The sequence below is a fragment of the Haplochromis burtoni genome, unplaced genomic scaffold (assembly GCF_018398535.1).
Source record: "Haplochromis burtoni strain Fernald_Lab_line unplaced genomic scaffold, NCSU_Asbu1 Contig_16, whole genome shotgun sequence".
NCBI lineage: Eukaryota > Metazoa > Chordata > Actinopteri > Cichliformes > Cichlidae > Haplochromis > Haplochromis burtoni.
In genome coordinates, this window is record NW_024582377.1 from 3,568,677 (window position 1) to 3,591,988 (window position 23,312).

At 43.0% G+C, this 23,312-nt stretch overlaps 3 protein-coding genes across 7 annotated transcripts in view; 2 read left to right on the forward strand and 1 right to left on the reverse strand.

Annotated features, from left to right (window-relative positions):
• The first annotated feature begins 230 nt into the window (after positions 1-230).
• On the forward strand, positions 231-7,091 carry siva1 (SIVA1, apoptosis-inducing factor). Its single transcript, XM_005916930.3, has 4 exons — positions 231-442; positions 728-898; positions 2,217-2,370; positions 3,571-7,091. Exons 1-4 carry the CDS (start codon positions 322-324, stop codon positions 3,617-3,619), a joined length of 495 nt encoding a protein of 164 aa, XP_005916992.1. The 5' UTR covers positions 231-321; the 3' UTR covers positions 3,620-7,091.
• Positions 7,092-9,876: 2,785 nt separating this feature from the next.
• On the reverse strand, positions 9,877-14,007 carry zbtb42 (zinc finger and BTB domain containing 42). 2 transcript variants are annotated; one of them, XM_005916932.3, is made up of 2 exons: positions 13,713-14,007; positions 9,877-12,481 (listed from the first exon to the last, which is right to left on the reverse strand). In XM_005916932.3, the coding sequence occupies exon 2, from the start codon at positions 12,465-12,467 to the stop codon at positions 10,875-10,877; it is 1,593 nt and encodes a 530-aa protein (XP_005916994.1). In that variant the 5' UTR covers positions 12,468-12,481; positions 13,713-14,007; the 3' UTR covers positions 9,877-10,874. The 2 variants fall into 2 exon arrangements, with proteins under 2 accessions (XP_005916994.1, XP_042074198.1); XM_042218264.1 differs by lacking the exon at positions 13,713-14,007 and adding an exon at positions 12,783-12,899.
• A 5,730-nt stretch (positions 14,008-19,737) lies between these two features.
• The window catches only part of akt1 (v-akt murine thymoma viral oncogene homolog 1), a 33,858-nt gene continuing 30,283 nt past the window's right edge, over positions 19,738-23,312 (forward strand). For 2 of the 4 annotated variants that reach the window (XM_005916933.3, XM_042218266.1), the window contains exon 1: positions 19,908-20,114. The gene's annotated coding sequence lies outside the window, so the exon portion shown is untranslated. The other 2 variants (XM_005916934.3, XM_042218265.1) reach the window with 2 other exon arrangements.

Here is a 23,312-nt window from a genome sequence, read left to right on the forward strand (position 1 = left end):
TTACTGTTAGCTGAGTCCATTGGGACTGTATTGACTCCATCACAAAGATAAATTAATTTATACATTGATTTTTTTTACTCTGATTTCTAAAATTAAAATCCGTAACACACAACATTGACGACAGTCCATGAAGGCAGCATGAAAAGCATTAGTCACGTGGGAAAATGGCGCACTTTCCGGAACTTGGGGGGGGGGGATGAGCACCCACGTGACGATAAAACGTCCTTGTGATTGGCTCCTGTCTGCCTCCGTTTCATTTTTCCCGCAACAAACAAGTGTGGTCCTCCGTGGGAGTAAGGTACAGCACTTTTAGCAACCAAAATGACGAAACGAGCTTGTCCTTTTCCGGAAACATTTTCTTCCCAATACAAAATACACATTGGGCAACAGGAGCTGAATAATTACGGCGTGTTTGGGAACAAATACAGGCAAGAAATATACGGTAAGTTCATCTTTCTGGGTACTGTGTGGCTTCGCTGCACCGTTAGCCAATGCTAGCATCATCGTTGCGCACATACCTGTTAGGTAAGCTTGCGCTGTTAGCTTCAAGTATATCGTCCTTTTATATTAGTTTTCAAATCGCGTAGGTCACTTTGATTGTATTTGAGCGTATAGTTAAACTACACTATCGATCCTACATTGTTCATTAACTTTGCCCGCTGTTGTTGCTATGAACATTAGCTTCTTGGGTTCAACTGTAAGTGCCCCCGCTCCCATTTTCTCATAGAAAAGACGAAAAACCTACTCTTCAACGGTGCCAAGGCAGTGGTGGGCAAAATATGGACCGGAGAGGAGAAGTCCGTAGAGCATGAGCCCCCTGCATGCAGCCATACGCTTCTGAGGGGCCAGACGCTGATTGGACATGATGGCAGACTCACAAAAACAAGTGGTGCACAAGGTGAGCCTGAACTGAAACAGATGAAGAGTGTGAAGTCTGTAGGTGATGCACCCAGTAAAGGATAAGCAAAAATGAAAAGCAGAATTAAGAATTGTTTAAATGTGTGAAAAGTAAACTATTCAGTACTGAACCAACAAGGATAGCTGACGAACCAGTCAGTTTTCAGTGCAGTGTGGTGTGTGACCATCGCCAGAGTGCTTTAGTCCAGAGTTTATGATAAGATGGGAAGCAGACACGATTATTGAGCAAAAGGTAAACAAAATACATGTGAAAACAGTGACATCTAGTGACACACTGAACCTCTTGTAAATGGAACAAAAGTAAAAGTCCATGTATATGGTCTTTTTGAACCTATAACCTAATGAAAACTGCATGATATCTGTAAAGAAAAGTGTCTACCTAGATGATCCAGAATAAAGTTTAGTTAAACTCAGCTGTAATGTTTTAAAAGTGTGTTTTGTGAAATAAGGAAAGGGGCAGGTGCATAAATGCTTCTACTTAACTTCCATTTATTATGTTGGTGTTATTGATGACTTGTCCAACAAAATTTCTGTAAAATAAATAGAAGGTGGATGACTTTAAATTCCTGGGGTCAACCATCCAAAGCAATGGACAGTGCACAAGAAAGGTGAAGAAGAGTGTGAAGGCAGGGTGGACTGTTGGGTTATTTATGACAGAAGGATAACAGCAAGAGTGAAAGGGAAGGTTTACAAGATGGCATTGAGACCTACTGTGCTGTAAGACAATGGCACTGGCACAAAAACAGAAGGCCAAGCTGGAGGTGGCAGAGTTAAAGACATTAAGATTTTAATTGGAAGTATCCAGGATGTAGCAGATTAGAAATGTGTAGGTCATTCTGGAGACACAGTTGAGAGGTAAGACTGAGATGGTTTGGACGTGTTCAGAGGAGGAATAGTGGATATATTGGACAAAAGGATGTTGAACAGGGAGTTATCAGGCAGAAAGAAAATGGGGAAAACCATAGAGAAAATTAATGTATGTAGTAAAGGAGGACATGCAGAGGGTTGGTGTGACAGCCGGAGATGGGGTGAGATGGAGGCTGTGGTCACTCCTAAAGGGAGCAGCCAAAAGATCTACCAGGTCGCAGAAGTTATCCTATCAGGCTTGAGTCTCTTTAAAAAGTGATATTGAAGTTTCTGAGTTCAAAGAAATGACAGATAGTCGGTTCAGTTCATGCTTTCTACCAGCAGATGTCAGCATTATTGCATGTTTGGATGCTTACTTTGGTTGCTTTTAACCTGCATGTTTTCCTAAATGCTTTGTTTCACTGTACTGTACGGATGTCTCTGCTATTTAGGTGCACCGGTGCCTGCTACACGTTGCTGTGTCTGTCAGAAGAGCCAGGGGTCCAGAACACGGTGCTCCCAGTGTGAGCGCCAGGTGTGTTCCTCCTGTAGCCGCCAGTGCTCCGGGTGCTCCAGCCTCTGTTGCTCCGTTTGCACCATCATAGAGTAAGTCACATGTCGATTTTCCTTCTCGCTCAGTGTCAGATGTGTCAGCCATTGTTTAAGTTGAAAACCTTAAAATTAAGTCACTGTTTTTATCTTATGATTCACAAACAACTTTCCTTTGTGTTCGCACTGAACTGAAGACACGTCATGGTAAATGATTTCAGTTCAGTGTTTTTTGTATAATGCCAAATCACAACAACAGTTTCCTCGAGGCATTGCATTTTCATTGCGCATCTCTAGTCTTGTTGACCACACTAGGAGCTTTGCACTGCATGCCGCATTTACCCTTGTAGACACATGTTTGTACAGTGCTTTTATTCTAGACATACAGCACGTTCTTGCTCTCGCACACCAATAAAAGTTCAGTCTCATCGTGATGCAACATTTCTGCAGCTGGGAATCGGTTCACCGACCTTGTGATTATTGAATGACCCGCTCTGCTTTATGAGCCTCAGCCACTGCTCATCAGTCCACACATATGTTAAATTGAAATTTGTGAAATTATTAATTTTTTTGAAAGAGTTGGATTTAGTATAAATGAAAACGTACACATCCTACTTGCAGTCTTCGGGACCTACGCTCTCTTTGTTTTAGTTGTTTCCGACTCAGTGAACATTTTAGAGGGAGTGGCGGTTGAGGTGGCGAGACCGGATCAACCATGTAGTTAAGGAGTCTAAATATTAATACAAGTGGCATGTTTCAGTCTTTTAATGTTCAATACGTTTACAGAACTTGTAAAATTGTTGTCATTGTCAAGGCTTTTGCGGTGTCTCTGCTTTCTTCACACCTTCCTTCTGCCTCGTTCTCACTATAGAACTAGAAAGGCTGCAAATCAATGAGAGCAGTAAAATATTTGATGGATGAAATCCAATATTAATTTCTAGTTGTTTTAAAACATGCAAATGTGTTGTATGAAACTCATGTTGGGGATAATTGTAAGATCTGTGGTTCCCCGGTCATTCTGATCCCATGCAAATTGGGCTTAACAGGATAGTCTTTTGGTTTTTTTGTGGGACTGTTGTGTAGTTCACAATGCTTTCAGTACAGTCATTGAAGTTGGGATTTTTTTCCCTCATTACTATGTTCCATCAGGTTGGATTTCAAGTCATTTACAAGGTGTGCAATGGTGCAGCTGTAGGGGTATGCCTGTATGAACACGCTCGACTTCTGTGTAAATTGTACATTTTCTCTGTTCCACAGTTACAGCGGACGATATGATGAAGTACTGTGCTGCAGCTGCTCAACGTAAAGGGAAGACCAGAGGACGAACCAGATGTTTGTATATGTAGTTGTCTCTTATGAAATATTACTGAGATTGAATTTTTATACCTTGTGTTTTTATGTGATCCAGGTGTCTTGTAAATATGTATTTCATTCTAAAATAAACTTTAACACTTTTGTATACAGCTCTTTGTGTCTTGATTGTGTTATAGTATGTGACATGACAAACGAAAACTAGAGTCGCACAGGTGTCTGTGTTTTGTGGGTACAACCATCAGCAGGTGGCAGCAAACTTCAAGTACTTGGATCAGTTCCTCTCAGACTGGGCACATCCTCTGTGGACAAACACATTTCTCTCGCTGTGCTAAACAGGCAGAGTTTCAACCTTTTAGTCAAAGTATGTAAGTTTTTGTCTCTGCAATGATAATGAGATTCTGATCCAGCCTTCCTTTTTTTTTTTTTTTTTTTTCCTCTTCACAGCTGACCTTGAGAATCTCCTATCAAATGTATTTATTAAAACACAAGACCCAGAGGTTGAACAGAACCAGACCTCTGCAGCAGACGATTTGGCTGCAGTCGTCCCTGCTGGACACGACCTTGAGGCGCAGTCATCACTTTCTCTTTGGCTGCTGCGTGTCACTGACGATGACTGGTTTCAGGGTCAGGTATTGTGCGCCGTGAGTAATTGTTCTTGGCGGTCGCTGCGTCTTTACAGAAATCAATCATGTGGCGTGTTTTTACAGATATTAGCTTGGATGAGCACGCTTCCTGGAGCTTGTGGCGAATGTGCTCTGTGAGCTGTTGAGTCACATCCCGTGCTCAGCGGGCCAGTTGTGGCTCCGGTCTTAGGGGAGCTCTTGCAGTTGGTGTCCGAGGGCACCGCTTGATTTCTGGCTGAGTGAGCAGACAGCTGCTGGCAAGCAAGGCGTCAAGTTGTCTGCACATTTCTTGATAAGGCTTTAAGAATCTCGGAGATGGACATAAAAGACTTGAAAGAGAGTTGCTTTTGAAGCTGCATTGAGTTATAGATGAGATTCAGTGCAAAACATCCTTAAATTTAAAGCAGATGGATAGATGGTGGTATGAATTAATTTAATAGGCTGGATAAATGTATATAATCCCAAAATACAGTACTCGTAAAGTTGGAAGATCTCTCCATGATGTATCTATACCCGTTAGTTGTTGAGGATGCTGGTGCTTCCCCACCCTGCATGTTTAATGCCATAATGGTGTGATGACTTCATGTAACTTGAAAACATAAGAGTGCAGCTGTTCAGGTTTTCAGCACAACCCTATCCATGACACCAAAAATGACAACAAGGTCACGACATGCTCTCCTCACACCAAGAATGGTCCACGACTGCGAGGAGGAGAAGAAGCGAGGGGGGGTTACGCACAGTCACCCACAGCGCTCCAGACAGGACCAACTGCGGTCGGCCAGCGGGAGCACGTGGCTTTGTCTTTCACCCATTCTTTTTGGGGGACCAGCTGTGGTCTGAGTGTGCTGAGCGTTGAGCCCAGTGATGCTGCTGCTATAAATATGCGTCAACGAGTGTGAGTAAGTGACAGCTGTACAGTGGACCAAGGACACACTGTCTTGGCACTGTCAGGGTGAGCGAGTCCAAAAAAGGCAAAGCCACTGTGAGGGCACTAGTTGATATGTATTTATGCACTTTGCAGCAGCTGATGTGTGATGTTTAGGTTGCTGATTATTATTAATGCCTTCGATCCTGCTTTTAAGCGTGGGACCAAACCACGCTTAAAAGCAGTGGTTTTAACCCTAACCCCCCCCAATCATGTCAGTTGGGGAGTAAATGAAGATTTCTTTACTGGAAAGTGTTTCGATTTTTCTGAAAGTCGAAATAACGTGCTCCTTCAAAATTAAGTGGATGATAACAAGATGCGCGTGTGTGTTAATATGGAAAGGGAGAGGGTGGGTGGAAAAAGTGTTTGTGTGCGTGCGTGCTGTCTGTACACAAGTGCATGTGTGACTGTGTTTGTGTGCCCTTTTCAAGTGTGACCACCTGTCTTTTGTTAAGAAATAAATAAATAAACACAGGCCACACCAGCTGTCCCTGGCAGTCTGTCCCTTCAGAGGTCAAGGGCTCCCACCGCTGGCCTTGTTGAGGTGGTGGACACTTACAACTTTCCTCTCAACTTCTCTCAAGTATCTCTAAACACCACGCGCACACACAAAAGCACACAAGCAAAGGCTCTTGGAGGCAAATGAGCTAAGCTTTGAGCCTCAGAGAGGAATGTTTTATTACACCATTGAGTTACACTGCACATATCCCAGCTCGTCACCCTGCAGCTAAGCCCTATCACATGGCCCCTGCTTTCCATGTGAAGGTTTTGGTCCATAACACACACACACACACATTCAGTCACCAGGCAGTTTTAAGCCCTGGGTCTCATTTGGCAGATGCGAGATGTTGGTGCCAGTGGGAGCTCCGAGGCCTCGCTGCTGTGGATGTTTACAGGTTGAGGTGGCCACCGTGTTGCAGAGGGTCCTTATTTGCTGTGAGCTGGCTGGGGCTTTTTGGGGGGAGAGGAGGGATGTTTATAAACGATCTTGGGAGGACGTTGTTTTCTTTATGTCGGAGCTGCCTGGCCAGCGCCGCTGTGTCGTCTGTTTGTGCATAAAGTACGTGCTGGGGAGCTGGGCCAGACAATAGCCTGGCTGAGCTACTACCCACGCGCACAATAGAGTGGTGAGATGAGGCCGAGGCTTGGGGCCATGGTTTTGGGGACTGTGGGGGTGGAGGCAGGGGCAGATGGATGCAGCCCTTGTCTATATGGCGTTCCCAGAAAGGGTGAGATGGGATTTGGGGGAGGGTGGTGGGAACCCGAGCACATCCCTATTGGGATCACGTAGCAGAGCAGCTGGATTTCTTTCATGGTGCAGCAGGGAAATAATTAAAAGTTCTCGCCATTGAAAATGTCCAGTGAATTGGCATGAAGTTCCTTGCAGACACACACACAGACATTGGTTAATGTGTTTATACACACATACGTGTAGTTTGTTGTAGCAGGAACAATCAAGTTGAGTTTAAGTAATAATTACAAGAGAGCCAACTGGGTTTGTTTATGCCAGGTTTATCTCCTTTGGAGAGTACTGGCAACAGGTCAGAAAACAATAGGGGCCCCATCCTGAAATTGCTCTGTCCTTGAGTTCAGTTTATGGTTTCAGAGGGATCGGGCCTGTAAGACCAGCAGTATTATCACATTGTGTTGTCTCTGTACACATTGCAGCGATGCCCACACACACCGTCTGCCTGATTGTTGCTCCTATGTGTCAGGCGAGGGCTCCTCGATAACGTTCTTGGGTTGTCAGAGTCTACTTTTATGTCCTTGATAAATTGTCAGTAGTAGCTGGAAAGTAGCTAGAAATAACCAAACTCCACACCAAAAAAGAAAGTTGTTCCATTTAATTCTAATCTTAATAAAGACCTAAATCAAGATTGTCACATTTCCACAGCACACACACACAAGCACACTCGGAAAAAAAAAGAAAATGCACGTACAGTTATAGATCAACGTAAATTGATATCTAAGCCATGTCAATTCTCCTTAAAGATTGTCCTCTAATCTCTACACCACTAACACTGAAGCAATTTTTTACTATAAAATATACCTTTCTTATTAAAAAAATTATATTAAATTCTAATGGCACTTCTACAAATTCTATTAAAAAGATTTGTTTGACATTTAGGTTTTTTTCCTCCTTTTTTTCTTTTAAACCAAATTAAACTCAAGACAGTCAAAATGTTGCACAAGAAGCATATGCAATAAATATTTCTCATGATTATACACAATTTCACAGTTGTAACCTGCAGAGGACAAAATTCCAGTTGTTTTTAGACTCCAAGGATGATACAGCAACGAGTTAGGCAAACGCCGCCCTCGATTGAGAGTAGCACTGTTTCAAGTCAACAATCCATTTATATTAAAAAAAGAAAAAACCTCAGTGTTTCACATTCAACAGTGACAGTAAAAAAAAATAAAGTGGAACAAGTTGTTAGCTCCCAGTAGTATTGGCTATTGATAAAAGCCAAAAAACACAAAAAAAAGTCCAGAAACAAAAATTTATTCACACATTTCAAAAACTTCAGTGTAATCTCTTGCAAAGCAGCTATAAGAAATGCACTTCCACATTTTACTTTAGTCTTAAGTTGCCATTTTGATATGATTTAACATAAAACAGCAGGGTTCTTTCTTTTCTCCTTTTTTTTGTAATGTTTCAGCGGGCCACTGTTGCTGTGATACCAACTTCACCGCTGCCTCATTTCACATCAAGGGCGAAAACTGTACAGTATAGAAAACAGGGCTTCTCCAGATGCAACACCTATGCGTGTGTCTACAAGGCACATTTGGTGATCATCCTGGAGCTATAAATAAAGACTTCGAAACAAGAGAAAATCCTTTACATGATGTTAGTTTTCTACCTCTTTACACATGTACATTAGAGAACAAATTCAACTCGCACCGTGTACAAATGTTCCTTCAACAAACAAAACCAAAACAGACTCACAGAATCTACATCTGCTGTGTGTTCTGATTGAAATCTGTCATCAGCACTATGACACATCTAACTGAAATAGATCTACTGTTCTGATAAGGTACTAAAGTGATGCAAGCATGACAAACAGGAGTGCGTACATCCACCTCGCCCCGTAGCCGACTTCAGGTCAGGGAGTAGAATTTAAAAAAAAGAAAAAAAAAAAAGGGGGGGGGGGGCGCATTTTTTCCTTGCTGAAAACCCAAAGTAAATTATTTCATATGCATATTTTGTTTTTTTAAAGGTCGTACTGACTGAAAAAGCATTTTAAATTTGAACTTTCTCTTTTCTTTCTTTCTTTTTTTTTTTAAAAACACTGAGGGGAGGGGGTGGGCAATACTCTTGATTGATGCGCAACCAAATGATGCTGATATCTCCTCAATGCAGAGGAACAATGAAGCATTTATCTACTGCGTGCCGGGATGACAAAGGGGGGTAGGGGTGTTCTTTGATGCCTCCAAACAATACACCTGTTTACAATCTCCTTGGCCTCCCTTTGCTAAATACATTTCTCACATTCCAGTGGCTCCATTCAGAAAGTGCAAAGAGAGACTTGAACCGCTTTTCCTCCCAAAGCTAGGACAGGGATCCCTTGAGATTTGTTGGGGGGGGGGGACAATACCTGTATTGTCATTTCTATAAGATAAGATAACCTTAGGTACCCAGTGCTGTATCGGTGTGGCTGTGCTTGTGAACAACTGTTTCTTCTGGTAGAACAGCCATCCTAGCAGTATTTACTGCTCTGATTTGTGGTGAGGCAGGGTCCAACAAAGTCAATGAAGAATATGGAAAAAGAGCCAAACCTCCAGCCCCCCGGGGAAAATGTGACGCTCAAGAGTCTCCAGCCTTAAACATGACACCTGACTATCCAAATCTTAAATGGGTTGTAACATGGAAAAAAAAAATCATTTGATAAATATAATATATATTTACATTAAATATACAAATTGTAAGAAATAGCAGCCTAGACAATAGTGTTGAAACTATATGCATGCTAAAATCAAGTGCTTCTCTATATTCCGTTTGACAAATCTTGAATACTCCGTAGAGATTTCTACACCATATATTAAAATACAAATACAGTAACTTCAATTTGCACAGAAAAAACAAAACAAAAAGTGGACAGTCCGCCCCAAAAAACAACAGCTAATGAGTACCAAGATCGCTAGGCAAGATGCAATGTCTTTCAAGCTTATAGAAATAAGAGCTACCGCTACAGTAAACCCCTGAACCAAGTCAGACTAATAAATAAATTCCGATCAAGTCTTCTCAGGACAGATTAGACAAAAATCATGAACTTTTAGTGCTACACCCCCGGTAATAAATCCAAACAGCATCTAAATGAACAGACAGAAGAAATCCAAGAGCAGCATCGCTAAAGGCTCCAACGTCCTCAGTAGCAACTTAAAACACATCCAGTAAATTTGTGTGAAAAGGTTATGAAAAAGAAAAAAAGAAAAGGTCAGTAGATTAAGCTGAATGGCACAGCTTTGATGGTAACAATAGAGAAGATACTGGACATCCACCTGTCTCCTTCCATCCCCCATCTGCCTGCTAAAGAGCCTGTCCTGAACACTGTCAGCAAACCCTTTAAACTAAGAAACGAAGTTATTTACTCACAACTGTGCGTTTTGTGTTTTTGACAAAAAGGTTGACATAAGTTTGGTTTATTACATTCTAATTTTATTAAGGGCACTCACGGATTAACTGGCTTCCACAGTAGAGGATTACCTTTGTTACTACCTGGTATGTGGAGTGTAATCCAGATTTTTTTTTTTTTTTTAAGACGCCTGACAGCTGAACTGAATTTAACCAAAAGGCATCACATTGTCATCTCATTCTTGTCTTTGTAAGTACACTAAGTGAAGTTTTGAGCGTTACAGTAGGCACCAGTGTTACAGGGGTTACCTTTAAAATACTCTTAACCTCTTTAAGTGGGTATTCTACGCTTGCTCACGTGAACAACTAAAGAGGTGGTGTTGGTGCGATGGTATGCTTGCCTCTTCTCACAAAAACAACATAGAAACTTCATTTCAATGAAACCAAACATTTTACCTCCACAAAAAGAAAGAAAGAAAAAAAAGAATACTTCCAGTAGTCAGACTTCATTACTTTTGCTGCCTTGTGATAAGTTTACTTGTTAAGGACTAAACAAATCCCCCCAAATAAATAATTAGAATAATTATAATAATGTAGGTGTTAAAAATAATCATATATTGCTACTCGCGGACGGTTCTGATCTCCCATGTGCACCAATAAACTTTGACGATTGTATTAACGTATGTTAGCTTTAGCTATCATCCAGTTGCCCACAGAGTGTGAACGCAAGATGCTTTTTTTCCCCTCATCTATCAGCAAATACACACCTCAAATAATCTCAGACCGACACAAAAGACAGGAAAACAAGTGCATCATCTGATTTGTTCGCCTTCATTGACACTGATCTGATGTTTTTCAACAGCATCCGTGTCAAGCTTATCAGCCTGTGCCACTGACTAACCGTCTTTTACCATCATGTACAGCTATGATGACAGTCCAGCACAGGAAACAGCTTAAACGTTGCTACATGTTTAACTTGAGAAATGCCACGTGGGGGTAGAATCCAAAAGATGTCTCAGACAAACTGCCAGCATGTTTATATAGTAATGGGAAAATTGATCAGTAGTAGTATTCAGTGTATGAAAGAGACATTCTGTCTTGTGTCGTGGCACCGGTGAGAGGCGTTTTATCCGATGGCGAGAGTCTTGACAAGGCCACAGTGAAACTTCCTGATGTGGCGGTAGAGGTCCCCAGACTGGGTGAAGCGCCGCTCGCACCACTTGCAGGCGTGAGGCTTCTCCCGTGTGTGAACTACAGCGTGCCGACTTAAGTTGTGGGAGTACTGGAAGCTCTTGCCGCACTGACCACAGGTATATGGCTTCTCACCAGAGTGTGTGCGCTCGTGACGCTTAAGGGTGTACATGCAAGAGAAGGTCTTGTTGCACTGCATGCAGGTGGGGACCGAGCCGTCGGGGGACAGCTTGGAACGGGCACCGTCCTTTTCGCGGAAGTGTGAGCTGAGGTGCAGTTGCAGCACGTGGGGGCTGGGGAAGACTTTGCTGCAGAGGGGACACATGCACACCTGTTGCCCCGGGGGCAGCAGTACTCCACTGGAGGTGGAAATGTCTGAAGAGGCCAAGTCGTCTTCCTCCTCCTCCTCGCTGTCCCCCAGCAGTCTACCCCTCCCATCCACCTCCCTGCCTGGGGCGCTCTCCCTCCCTCTGCAGGCCTCCCCCTCCTCGTCCATCAGGTCCTCCTCCTGGGAGAGCAGGGCGGCTGTGGAACCGTTGTTGCCTGGGAAGAGGGCAGCGAACCCTGTCACCACTGAGCTCCTGGCACTATTCCCAAAGCGCTGGCTCTCAGGGCTCATCGGCTCACTGTCCTCCTGCTCTGACAGCAAGTCGTGTTCGTCTTTAACAAGTGGCTCAGTGCCCTGCTGCTGGCTGTCGAGGGCCAGCTGTCCCGAGACGTAGGAGGGGTGTAAGGGATCTCTGCTAGACAGAGGCTTGAAAGACAAATCCAGTGCACAGTCCATGTCATCTGAAGCCCGGGACCTCTGGGACAGCAATACGGTGGAACTACTGACATCAGCTTTTGTTTTTCCAGCTGTTTGGACGCAGGGCTCGGCCTCTGCTGACACATAATTGACACCTACAAGGTCCGGGGACCTGCCAGAGTGACCGTTTGCCTTCTGCCTGCTCTGCATAGACCTATCACAATCTGTGACAGCCAGCCTGACTTCAGTGTTGTCCATGTCAAACTCTTCTGCCGGGGGGGCCCTGTGAAGCCCCTGAGACGGTGTCTGGGGCTGTCGCTGAATGAGCTGCTTACTGTGCAGCTCACCATCTGAGGAATTTTCCCTGTCCAGACAGCTGAGCCCCAAACCCTCTCCCATTTTTTCATCCAGGGAGGAAAGTTCCTTGTCTTTAAGCTTGCCTTTGCACACTTTGACTATATCGTACATGTGGAGGTAACTGGCTGCTGCCAGGACATCCTCCACAGGCAGAGTGCTGAATTCCAACTTCCCCTCATACATAAATTCAAGGAGCAGACTGAAAGCCGGGGCTGTCACAATGTCACTGTTGAGATGCACAACGTCCCTTTTGTCTAGCTGGTCCCTGTAGAAGAGATGGAAGTACATGCTGCAGGAGGCCAGCACGGCTCTGTGCGCTTTGAATCGAGCCTCCCCAACAAGAACAGTGCAGTCACAGAGGAAACCTTGGTGACGCTGCTGACTCAGACACTGCAGCAACTGGCGGCTATGGTCTGGGAACTCCATTCTTCCTTCATAACCTGATGAAAAACAGGAAAAACAGGATACGGGATAAACGAAATGAGGGCACAGTTGAGCTGCCGTTTCTTTTTTCTAAGGACACATAAAGCGAGCAAAACCATACACAAGGAAATAACTTGAGCCAAATTGCGCAAAAGTGTCAGCAAACACACGATAAAGTGCTTTCAAATGCAAGTTTACAAGGTTTTTCGGGACTTAATCGGGAAAGATTAAACATCTAGCTAATGATCAGCATCAGTAACTTTATCCAACATTCTTTCCAGTGGTGCAGGACACACTGCGCTGCGCTCGCCCACCCACCCATGTATCACGGTGTAAACGGATCCACTCTCCAAATTATCCAAAGTATTCCGGTCTGTAGTAGTGTAGTCCGACAGCCTAGCCCTCGCGCTTCCGAAAAAAAAAAAATAGCCAACACACACACACACACACACACACACACACACACACACACACACACACACACACACACCGGTGTTTACAGGACAAGCAAAGCGGGACTGGGAGCGACAGCACTCGACCATCGGGGGAAGGAGGCAACGTGAGCAAAATCAGACCGGTGCAGAGTGAGTAAACTGGTGCTCTGTTTGCTAATTACACTGCAAGCTGTGGAGTCAGCTGCTCTGACATCACCGCAATGGAAACGCTACCTCCAGCTGTGCTCCCCTTTATGCCATATGTTAACTCCGGGCTACACAGTCCAAAAAGAAGATAAAAAATACACACCTCAAGGGAGGAGAGCAGATTTACTGTTGTCACGAGATTCCACGGCATTTACAACTTTTTTTTCCTCAAAACTAAGTAATTTATCACGCATCCGTGGGTTACAGTAAAAAGGCTTTGTTGCGTTTTTTTTTTGCTCCCTGATAAGACTCGCGCGCACACAACCGTGTTTAAATGGGTCGGTTTAAAGAAGAAAGAGGGATACGGCAAGTTAAAGTAAGTTAAAGTTAAGCTGCGTAGAAGTCTTATAATTTTGTACGTAATTAAGATTTTTTTTTTCTAAGATGCAGAAAAGTGTTCGCAGGAAAAAAGGGGCCAAGGGCGCAGTGGAGCGAGCTTCACGTCCGCGTTGGGAAACGCATTGCTGGGAGCCTTTTAAACAGCAGAGGAACTCGCACAGTAAAAAGCCAACTGCGCTGAACGAAGCGGCGCGGGGACACTCTTTTAACTTTCGCTTTCCTCGTTTCAAAGCTCACACACACAGAAAAAATATCCCGCCGTACTCACACGTATTTCTGCCCGCTTCGTCGTCTTTTTGTCCCTATAAGCCCCGGTGTCCTTTCATGATGTGCGGCCAGATGTTCGCTTCTCCTTGTCGTTTCTTGAGCTCCAGTCCCGACCCTGGGAAGGCAGGCTGCACTCAGCGCTGCTGTGTGTCAAGCAGGTTGATAATGGCACAAATCTCGCGATATCGCGCCGCCACAATAAGTTCTGTACTACTCCGCGAATTCACACAGCGGCAGCAAGTAGCAGAATACTTGGGAGGAGGAGGAGGGTGGGGGCATCAATTGGCTGTCTTATTAAAACACCTGTCCTATTAAGAGGGAGGGGGCACTGTGATGTGTCGCCTTTTGTATGGCAGCATGATGGAAGTGGACAAATGGAGGAATTGCACATGACACAGTAGACATTTTTTTACACTAAAACTGGTTTGTTTGTTCGGTAAAGCTACAAGGAAGCAGTTTAATAGGAGAAAAACGATTTTCTTAAGAGTATTCGAGCCTGTTTAAAGTTAAGCTCCAGATTTAAAATGTGATTAATTAACTTGCAAACCTCAAGCACACATAAAAATGTTCTTTGTGGCTTTCAGGTCATGTTGTGAATAAAAGAAATACTTCTTTCTCCAACAGAATTGGTATCTGTAAAAGTATCTATAAAGTGATCAAAGAAATGTATTGTAGCACAGAAGGTCAGTGGTATTTTCGGGGGAGCGGGAAACTTATAAGGACTTAGTATCCTCTAAGCCTGCCTTGAGTTTTGGAATTTCCAGATACCAAACCAACACCCAGGGGATTTATTTTTCCCAAGACAACCAGCAGTGTGTGTGTGTGTGTGTGTGTGTGTGTTTGGTTAAACTGTCTTAAAAGTAAGGTGACTTCTAGGATTTACTCTAAAAATTTGTCATCTATTTCAGACACTTTAATCATTAGAGATGGTGGCACGGGTGGAGGACAACTCGCTGGTGCAGCTGCTCATCATGTGCGCCCCCCCCCCCCCCCAAAAAAAAAAAAAAAATCCTGTCCCTCTCTGTGCTCCCCCAACAGCTTCGGTCACCTTTGCCCTGTGTTCCAGCTGTCGTGCGTTTTGAAAGGGCCATTTGCAGCTCCTCACAGCGCTTCTGACACAGAGGGGAATGAGCAATGTGACGGGAGGTGGCAGCCACTAGTCAGAAGGGGCCACTCGCTAGATTCTTATCCACTTACCGCTTTATTCCATTTTTAGTTCATTTGTTACTGGTACAACAGGAGGATATCTGCACCGAGGTCATCTCCAGATAATTGTAAGGGAAACGCTGTCACGCTCTCTAAAAAAGATGGCAAGAGAATGGATGATTTCTCATTTATAGCTGAACATCCGACAAACTAAATGTTTAGTCAGATGTGTGGCACATACAAAAAACAATTCACCATTCAAGCACTGATGCCCACACAAACACTCCATCCAAGCAGGAGCAGTGATGTGGATAAGAATAGGAGCAGTGGCCCTGTGTTTCCCTGGCCCTGGCAAACGTAGGCACCCAGTAGAGGAGGGGTGTGTGTGTGTGTTCACAGGGCAAGACAAAGCAGTGGTTGTGCCTGGGGACTGTGGCCTCAGCAGAGAGAGGCTCGGCACGGTGAAGGTTCTCACACACAGAAAAAAAAAGATAGGGAAAGAGAGACAGAGAGAATGAGAGCGGGGGAGTCGGGAGAGAGAGAGAGAACACTTCCTGGAGGTTCATTCTTCTTCTCTGCAATCATCAATGGCATTCTCTCCCTGACCCACTCCTCTCTCAGACAAACAAAAGACCCTGCATTCCAATGTAGCCTGACCGGCCAACCAGCCAGCCATCCAGCCACAGTTGAACCACATCACTCTCCCTGCTGGACCAGAGTCTGATCATAGCTGTGGGTTTAAGCTGTGCTGGTGGTGTCTGTTTGACAGTGTTTTTAATGCATCTCCATAAGGGCACTAAAGTTTATGTTCTTTTGAAATGGTTTTAATATTGGGGAGAGTGATGTTTTTTCACTCTCACTGGCCATGCAGATTTAATCAAATTACCTTTTTTTTTTTTTAAACAGGTGCATCTTTTATGTAACTGACAGAGAATTCAAAACAAAGCTTTGCAAAACCTTTTAACCCAGATTTTAATTAATAATAGCACAACAGCAACAAAACAAAAAGCTGAGATGTTATTGTTTTCCTTTGTTTATTTGAAAAAATATATGCTTATGTCTTTAAAAAAAAAGTGGGATAGGAGGATGTTTGCCACTGTGGTGTCGTGAAACCGGAGAGACCAATTACTGCAGTTTTGAGAGCCAAATGTATTTCCGTGCTTGTTTGATATAAGATTTCAGCTCTTTAGCCATTCGCAGCCTTCTGCTTTGTCATTTTAGTTGCGTAACTTTCCACATTTCCAGTTTCAGAGTTAAGTCGGATCGGTTTAACACCTGGATTCTTTTACTGTAGCCCCGCTGTTATAATATGTCCAGTAAATGGTCTAGTGCCATCCTCCTGAAAAATACATGAATGGTAGCACATGTTCTAAAACTCTGCATATATATTCATTCAGAATTAATGGTGATTTTAAAGATGTGAAAGTTACCAGTACCCTCTGCACCCTGTGCACAAATTCACTTCCTCATTATCACAGATGCTGGCTTCTGAACTGTTTGCAGATCATCTGGATGGACTCTCTCTCAGCTGGGAGGACACGTCTTCCATTATTTTTGAAAGGAATTAAAACTTTTTAACCACAGCACAGTAGTTTTGTTTTTTACTTTAACTCAGTGCATAATAAAGGCCTTCAGACCCAGAGAAAGCAGTAGAATTTTCCATCTTGTTCATAAGTGTTTTTTTTCCTTTGCCTTTCAGAGTTTAACTTGGATTTTTGAATAAAACAATAAATGATTGTCTGTTCGCTTAAAATAGTTTTCAAAAGTGTTCCTTTTGAATTTTTACTTCAGACTTTCACTTCAGAATTGTGTTTGTTTCCAATGCAGTGAGTCTTAGTCTTTGGCCTAGTCCTTTGCATACAAAGAGTTCCCTGTCTACCTCTTTTAATAATATTGCATACCAAAGAAAATTCTCAAGTTCATGAGTTGCAAAATGTAATTCAATTCAGTTTTATTTATATAGCACCAAATCACAACATCAGTCGCCTTAATGCACTTTATATTGTAAGGTAAACCTCCTACATTAATAGAGAAAAAAACCATCAACAATCAGACAACCCTCTATGAGCAAGCACTTGGCGACAGTGGGAAGTAAAAACTCCCTTTTAACAGGAAGAGACATCTAGCAGAAACAGTCGAGGTGGCAATCCTTAAACTTTTCAATTAGTTTCCCATGCAGTCCTTCATGGATGTTTCACTCTCTAGGAGTCTAACTTTACAGCAATATATTATATCATTTACCTGTTGCCAGTCAACCTAACTGTAGCTGTAAGATGAGCCACCAGATGTTTTAGGGTTTTTCTTATGTTGACCCTAACTTTTTTGGAAATAGCATGCTGGAATCACATTAAAACATTTGCCAGCTTTTACAAGCAAGGCTGACTGGTAATCAGATGTGTATATCTTCTAGGGGTGATTTATCACAACAGCTGCACTGGTTAAATAAAATAAGTGTCCCTATATCACTCACATACTTTTAGTATCTCTTATACCTATCTGTACTGATGCTGCTGTTTTACACGCAATTTATACAACAATAGTTGTGTGATTTTTTCGCTTTGTTTTTTTTAATATTACATTCATCTAATAGTGTAACAGTTTATTGCTTTGTAGTTGACTGGAGATGCCGTTTTGGTCAGCTTCCCCACCGCCCCACGTATCCATTCACACAATCACCTCCTCCCTATTATGGCCCTTCTGCCCTTCTGTGTCTAATTGTTGTTACCGCATGTTATCTATTCTCCTTTAACGGGCCATTAAGTTCTGTTCTGTACTGTTTGTTGTACTCTAGACAGATACTGCAAGTAGACAGGGATCAGAGATCGGATGAGCCTTTGATGGGAGAGATGCTATTAACTCACTTTGACTTTTTAATCTTGTTACTGTTACGTTTGATCCCGCAAAACAACAGATTGGGCATTCCCATCAACAGGCCAGAGACAGCGGGTGGAGGAGGAGGAGGAGGAGAGCACCAATGAATAGCAACTGGAGAAAATATGGGATACCCTAAGTCAGCTTTGCCTGTATGACAGGAACAGCTTGGCGAGGCTGACGCATGGTAGCAGTGAGAAACACATTACAGCGTGAGTGACAAAGAGGGGAAATGACAGCAGAGGAGGCTGAGAGACAGAGGGCACAAGCCAATGAATTTTTCATCACAGAGGAAACATTGGCAGCGTTTCCCTGCTATCCTTTTCTTTTAATATTATTAAGTCATTATTGCGGGAACTGTCACATGCTTGCTTTTATAAGTGATACATATATTTTACTGCACTTCTAATGCTGATTCAACTTTGAGGCAGTCAACTACACCATGCTTGGGGATAGAAAAATAATGAAGGGGTAAGACTAAACGTACGTGAAGAGGGTCAGGAGTATCACGGCGTAAAGCAAGATAATGGAAATGTTAAAATGGGAGGTCTCTAAAATGTTTTAGACTTCTAGTTAGAAACATTTTGATCAAGTAAACCCAGTCATCTGAGGGCGTCATTTGATACATAGGCTCCCTGACTTCTTTTAAGCAGACTGAGCTGGCCTGTCTGTACCTGTCCAAAACTGGTTTAACTCCTACCTCTCCAGTGGAGTTCTCTGTAGCTGTAGATGACGGTTTATCTACCACAACAGGTAAAAGTATGGCATGTAATCATGAACAATCCACAAGATTTTTACTTTCTCGTTCAGCTGTTTCATCTGGTATATGCAGTTAATTTAAGAGAGTATCTGCATGAATACAAAAAGATCGGTGGCAAGGGCTAAATCAGACTAAATACACTTCTGCAAACACATTCTTGTGTTCAGCACATCTGCTTTACCCATATTGAAGTATTTTGTTTTAAGTGTGTCAGACTGAGACATTCTCACACTTCATGTTTAGTTGGCATTTCCTGGAAATGTCAGAGGCCCTTCCACAGCAACTTGAAGAGAAAGTTGCTGTGAAAGTTGCTGCTTTTTGGTACTGGCAGACGTGACTGGAACCAGGTGATCGAACGTGTAAAAGTCCACCACCGAGCCTGATGCTTTAGCACTGACGTGCAACAGAATGGAAGCAGCAGCACATCCTGCTTATGGTTTCTTCTTTAGTAGTGATTTTAATATAATTTTACTAGATTACACAAGGCTACACATGTGTCTGAAAGAACCATATCTGAAACTAGTGCTAGAGCTTCACCTTTTAGAAGCACGGCTCTTTACACAGTTTTAAGGTGCATAACCTTTTGTTTTGTTTTTGTGGTTTTGATTGGCTTGTTGACCTTATTTTGCATAAAGCTTTATTTACTTTGACCTAATTTGACTTATTATAACTTTATTTTCGATGTTAACAACTTTACACATCAAATACAACTTGCTTGAAACAATGACACGGTGACAAACTTGTACTTTTCTTTCATATACAGCTGCAGCTTAACTTGTTTAAAACCCTAGAAGGAGTTTTGTGAACATAAAACATTTTATTGTAATATAATTTTAAAGGTTATTAAATAACAGGGCAGATGTGAAATGATAAAATAATAATAACATACACTAAATGAACCAGTTTAGCTCTAAAAACGTTTTTCTTAGTCTTTTCTTATAGAAAACTTTGCAAGACTGTAATTTTGAACTTTTGTAAGGCACTAATATACAACATCTGGACTAACTGGGAATATTTGTGTATATTTTGTGAACAAAAAAAATGTAATCAAAAAGACAAAAAAAAAGTAATACATAATTACAGATGATTGATGACTAGAAGCACCTTTTGGAACCCTAATATAGCTCATTGCAGAGCAGGTAGAGCCGGTACCAAAATGTAATTCTCGTCTTGTAGCCTACATTACCCTTGTGGTTGTTCCAGGAAGTCAAAAAACCCCACGTAAGTACACTTAATTGAAGCGAGGATCCCTTAAAAAACATACAAGGTCCTCGGCAGGTCCCCGAAACCCATGTTGGAAACCACCGGCACAGATAAAAGAGCAGAGAGTTCAACAAGGCCATGCAGAAGAAGCACCACTGCAGGGTTTTTTCTTCTTCAATGGGACGCTGACAGCCTACTACTCCTGTGAGTGTGACTCGTTTAAGGGCGGCTTTAGGACCCGGGAGAGACGGCTGCCACAGAGGCATTGCAGACAGCGCGTTTGGGAGGTGTAGTGGAAGAAAGGCAAGAGAAACGGAGTAAATGAGAGCACTTTGTCCAGATTGTTGAAGGACCCGTCAACTTAAAACACCGCCGAAACAGCTCACTATAATGAGACGGACACATTGTTGAATTCCTGTCCAGGTAAATGTCCGCGTTTCCTTCGCATGGTTAACTACAAGAGTTCGACAGCTAGACAGGGTAGGTCCCCATTGTACTTACATGGGATGCGGTTATTCTCACCCAAGCTGCCCTGCTAGGCCCCATATCCTTTCTAGCGCTAGATGCAAACCTGAAATGAGGTACTTTCCTGACTTCACTTCGCCGTAAAAAGTTGTCTTATGACGAAAAAAGTCGACGACTCATTAATTTCCTGTAGTGAATTCTTAACGCTCGGTGTTTTTCCACAAACAGCAGTGAGTCTCTTTAAGATGTTAACCATTCATTTTTTTTTGACAATGACCACTTTTGAGACACAACCCTCGGGCCAAAATATCTGCAGTCAAGTCGCTTCAAACGGTTCTCCTCTTTGCGGGAAAAAGTTTTTTTTTTTTGTTTTTTGTTTTTTTGCGCTGTGCTTTATGGTCCTGGAGGGAAATGAAAACAAATGAGCTCAACAAGAGAGAGCAGCTCATTCATTGTTGTGAACTACCACCGCGTTTGTTTACTTGTTTGAGTGAGGCACTTATTGCCATCTTATCTTTAGCCATTAGCTTTGCTGCCTGCCTGCCGAGAAGCTGCTGTGGCCACAAACAGTGCTGCTTTCCAAAAAAGAAAAAGTTATGAGTCTATGTTGTGACTTGTTGCCACGCGTTTACTTTTTGGTCCACAATTTGGACTGTTACGTCATAAGAAAAAGTCCCAACAGTGTAATTTAACGCCCCCCAGTAATCAGTACAACGGGATAATGCCTGTGGATAAGTGTGTTTTGATAGGTTTCACTGGCCTCACTGCTAGCATCCCACCTACAGTAATGACAGTTGTGTAGGTCTGCACTCAATAGTTTTTTGTCATAAAGGTTTATTATTATTATTATTATTATTATTATTATTATTATAGTATTCTTATCAAGTTTGAGAGATATCAGGGGCATACAAATCTGATGGCGCTTTCAAATTTCAAAAGGATTCTTGCAGGATGCAAGGCTTGCAATCATGTTTAAAACTTATTTTGCTAATAATATGTCTGTCTCCTTCTCCCAGGGTGCATGCATGTACTAAAAAGAGAACATTGTCCCCGGGTGTGTTGTACCCACCATGCCTTCAGTGTCAAAAAATGTTTTTATCGGTCATGAGACTACGTCTGTCCAGTGTGTGTGTACGCAAGGGGATTTGGCATGTGACCTGGGGAAGACGCAACAAGCTGGCGCAATGATGCAGCCAGTGACTGCTTGGCTCTCGCTGTTCTGTTTAGAAAAAACCACCCACCTCCCACCCAATCCCCTAAAGCAGCTCGGTTGACGCAAATCTGCTACCAGTTACATGCAGAATCTGAGGAATGTTGTTTGAAATTTTGTCCAAAACGGACAGACAGGGGCCTGGACGCATCACCAGAGTCTGGATGTACTGAGACTGAGAAAGAGATGGTTCTCGTACCGGTGTCCTGGACGTCACAATTCTCCATCTGTGTCACAAAAACTGAAAACCTGGAAAACAAATTACTTTTTTGTGTGTGTGTGTGTGTGTGTGTGTGTGTGTGTGTGTGTGTGTGTGTGTGTGTGTGTGTGTGTGTGTGATTTGAATAAATTAAGCATTGTGTTGCTTTTACAGCTTGTCTGAACAGCCTGAATATGATTACATTAACGTGAGTCATAAAGTGGTTGGTGTTCGTGTCATCGCAGGATTAAAGCGGCCACTCTGCTTGCCTTTCAAGGTTGCAGTCACTGCGGTTTTGTGTTCAGTTAAAGCTGCCCGCAATATTCTTATCAATAATGTTGTGCTTTCAGGGAACTTGAAAGAGGAACTTGGTAGCGTAGTAGATCACCGTACTACTGGCTCCACTGTGGCATTTGAGCTCAAACTAAAGTGTTGCTTTGGCGACTTGTTTTTCAGCAACAGGTTAGCGTGATGTCATTTCTTGTGTTTTTTTAAATACTTTCAGTGTAATGTTTTACTTTTGGAAACATAAACCATGTGGTAGTTTTTTCTGTTAACCGAGCAGAAACTGAAGCAAAAAATGGTATCTATGAATCTGTGATGAAGGAAGTAGCGTGGTGATGTCGACCTGATTTATTTATTTATTTATTTATTTTTTCTCTTTCTTCTCCCCCCTTGCTTCCTGCTATAAACACATGGGACTATCCTCTCTGGCTCAGTGACAAGCTCAGTGTGTGGCAACTTTTGCTGCGTGACACTGATTTGCATTGAATGGGGTGGCCCCCGGCGTTGGAGCCAGAAAGATGAATGATTGAAAGCCGCCCTGACATCAGGGCAGGCAGGCAGGCGGTGGCCCAGAGGCCTGAGGACCATGTGACCCGCTGTCAGGGTACCGGGTTCATTCAGTGGCTGCTGGCTGCAGCGCTGGCTGCAGCGCTGGCAGCAGCCCAGCTTTTTACACACAGGCCGCAGTAGCAACAGGTCGCTCCCATTAAAACAGCAGCGCTCTGTTGTGGCTCCAGAGCCGGACTTGTGCATGTGTTGCTTTTTTGGCTGCGGCGTGTGTGCGCTCAAGTTTGTTTGTGAGGTGTATATAATGTGTGCGTGCCTGTGTCACAGAGTCCACACTAAGATGCCGATGGGATCCAACGGTTTTTGTGATCCTTACTTTGAATTGCACTCTGTGTGCTTTTTTTTTTTTTTTTTTTTTCTCTCAAATCCCTCTCCAGGATCCTTCCAACATCAGCTGTGTGACACAACCACCACAACCCCAAGTGCAATAAACAAAAACACTGAGCGAAAATAAACTTTGGCTTCATAAACTTACTTTTGCTCACTGATGGAGGGGAGCAGAGTGACAGTAAAAGGTGTTGATTGCACACGCGCTGCCAGATGTATTCGAGCCTGAGGCTGTACTGATATGACTCGTTGTCTGTCAATAGTCACATTCACTTCCTGTTGTTGTCCCCACCAGTTAGCTGGATGAGGCCACTCAAACAGAGCTCTCTTGATGGCCTGGCTCTGATGGAGCAGCAGGGACATTGATTTCAGCCGATGGTCAGGGATCGCCTGGCGCAGTATGTGACATTTATGTGAACAAGCATTGCAATTGATCATCTTTTGGCTGCTTCCCTTTATTCAAAGCTATCTTTATATCACAAAGAAATACTGAATGAAGGAAAGGGTCAAGTGCTTTGGTTATGATAGCCTGCAGGTTTGAAGTCTATTGGTAGTCTTGACAGTTTTT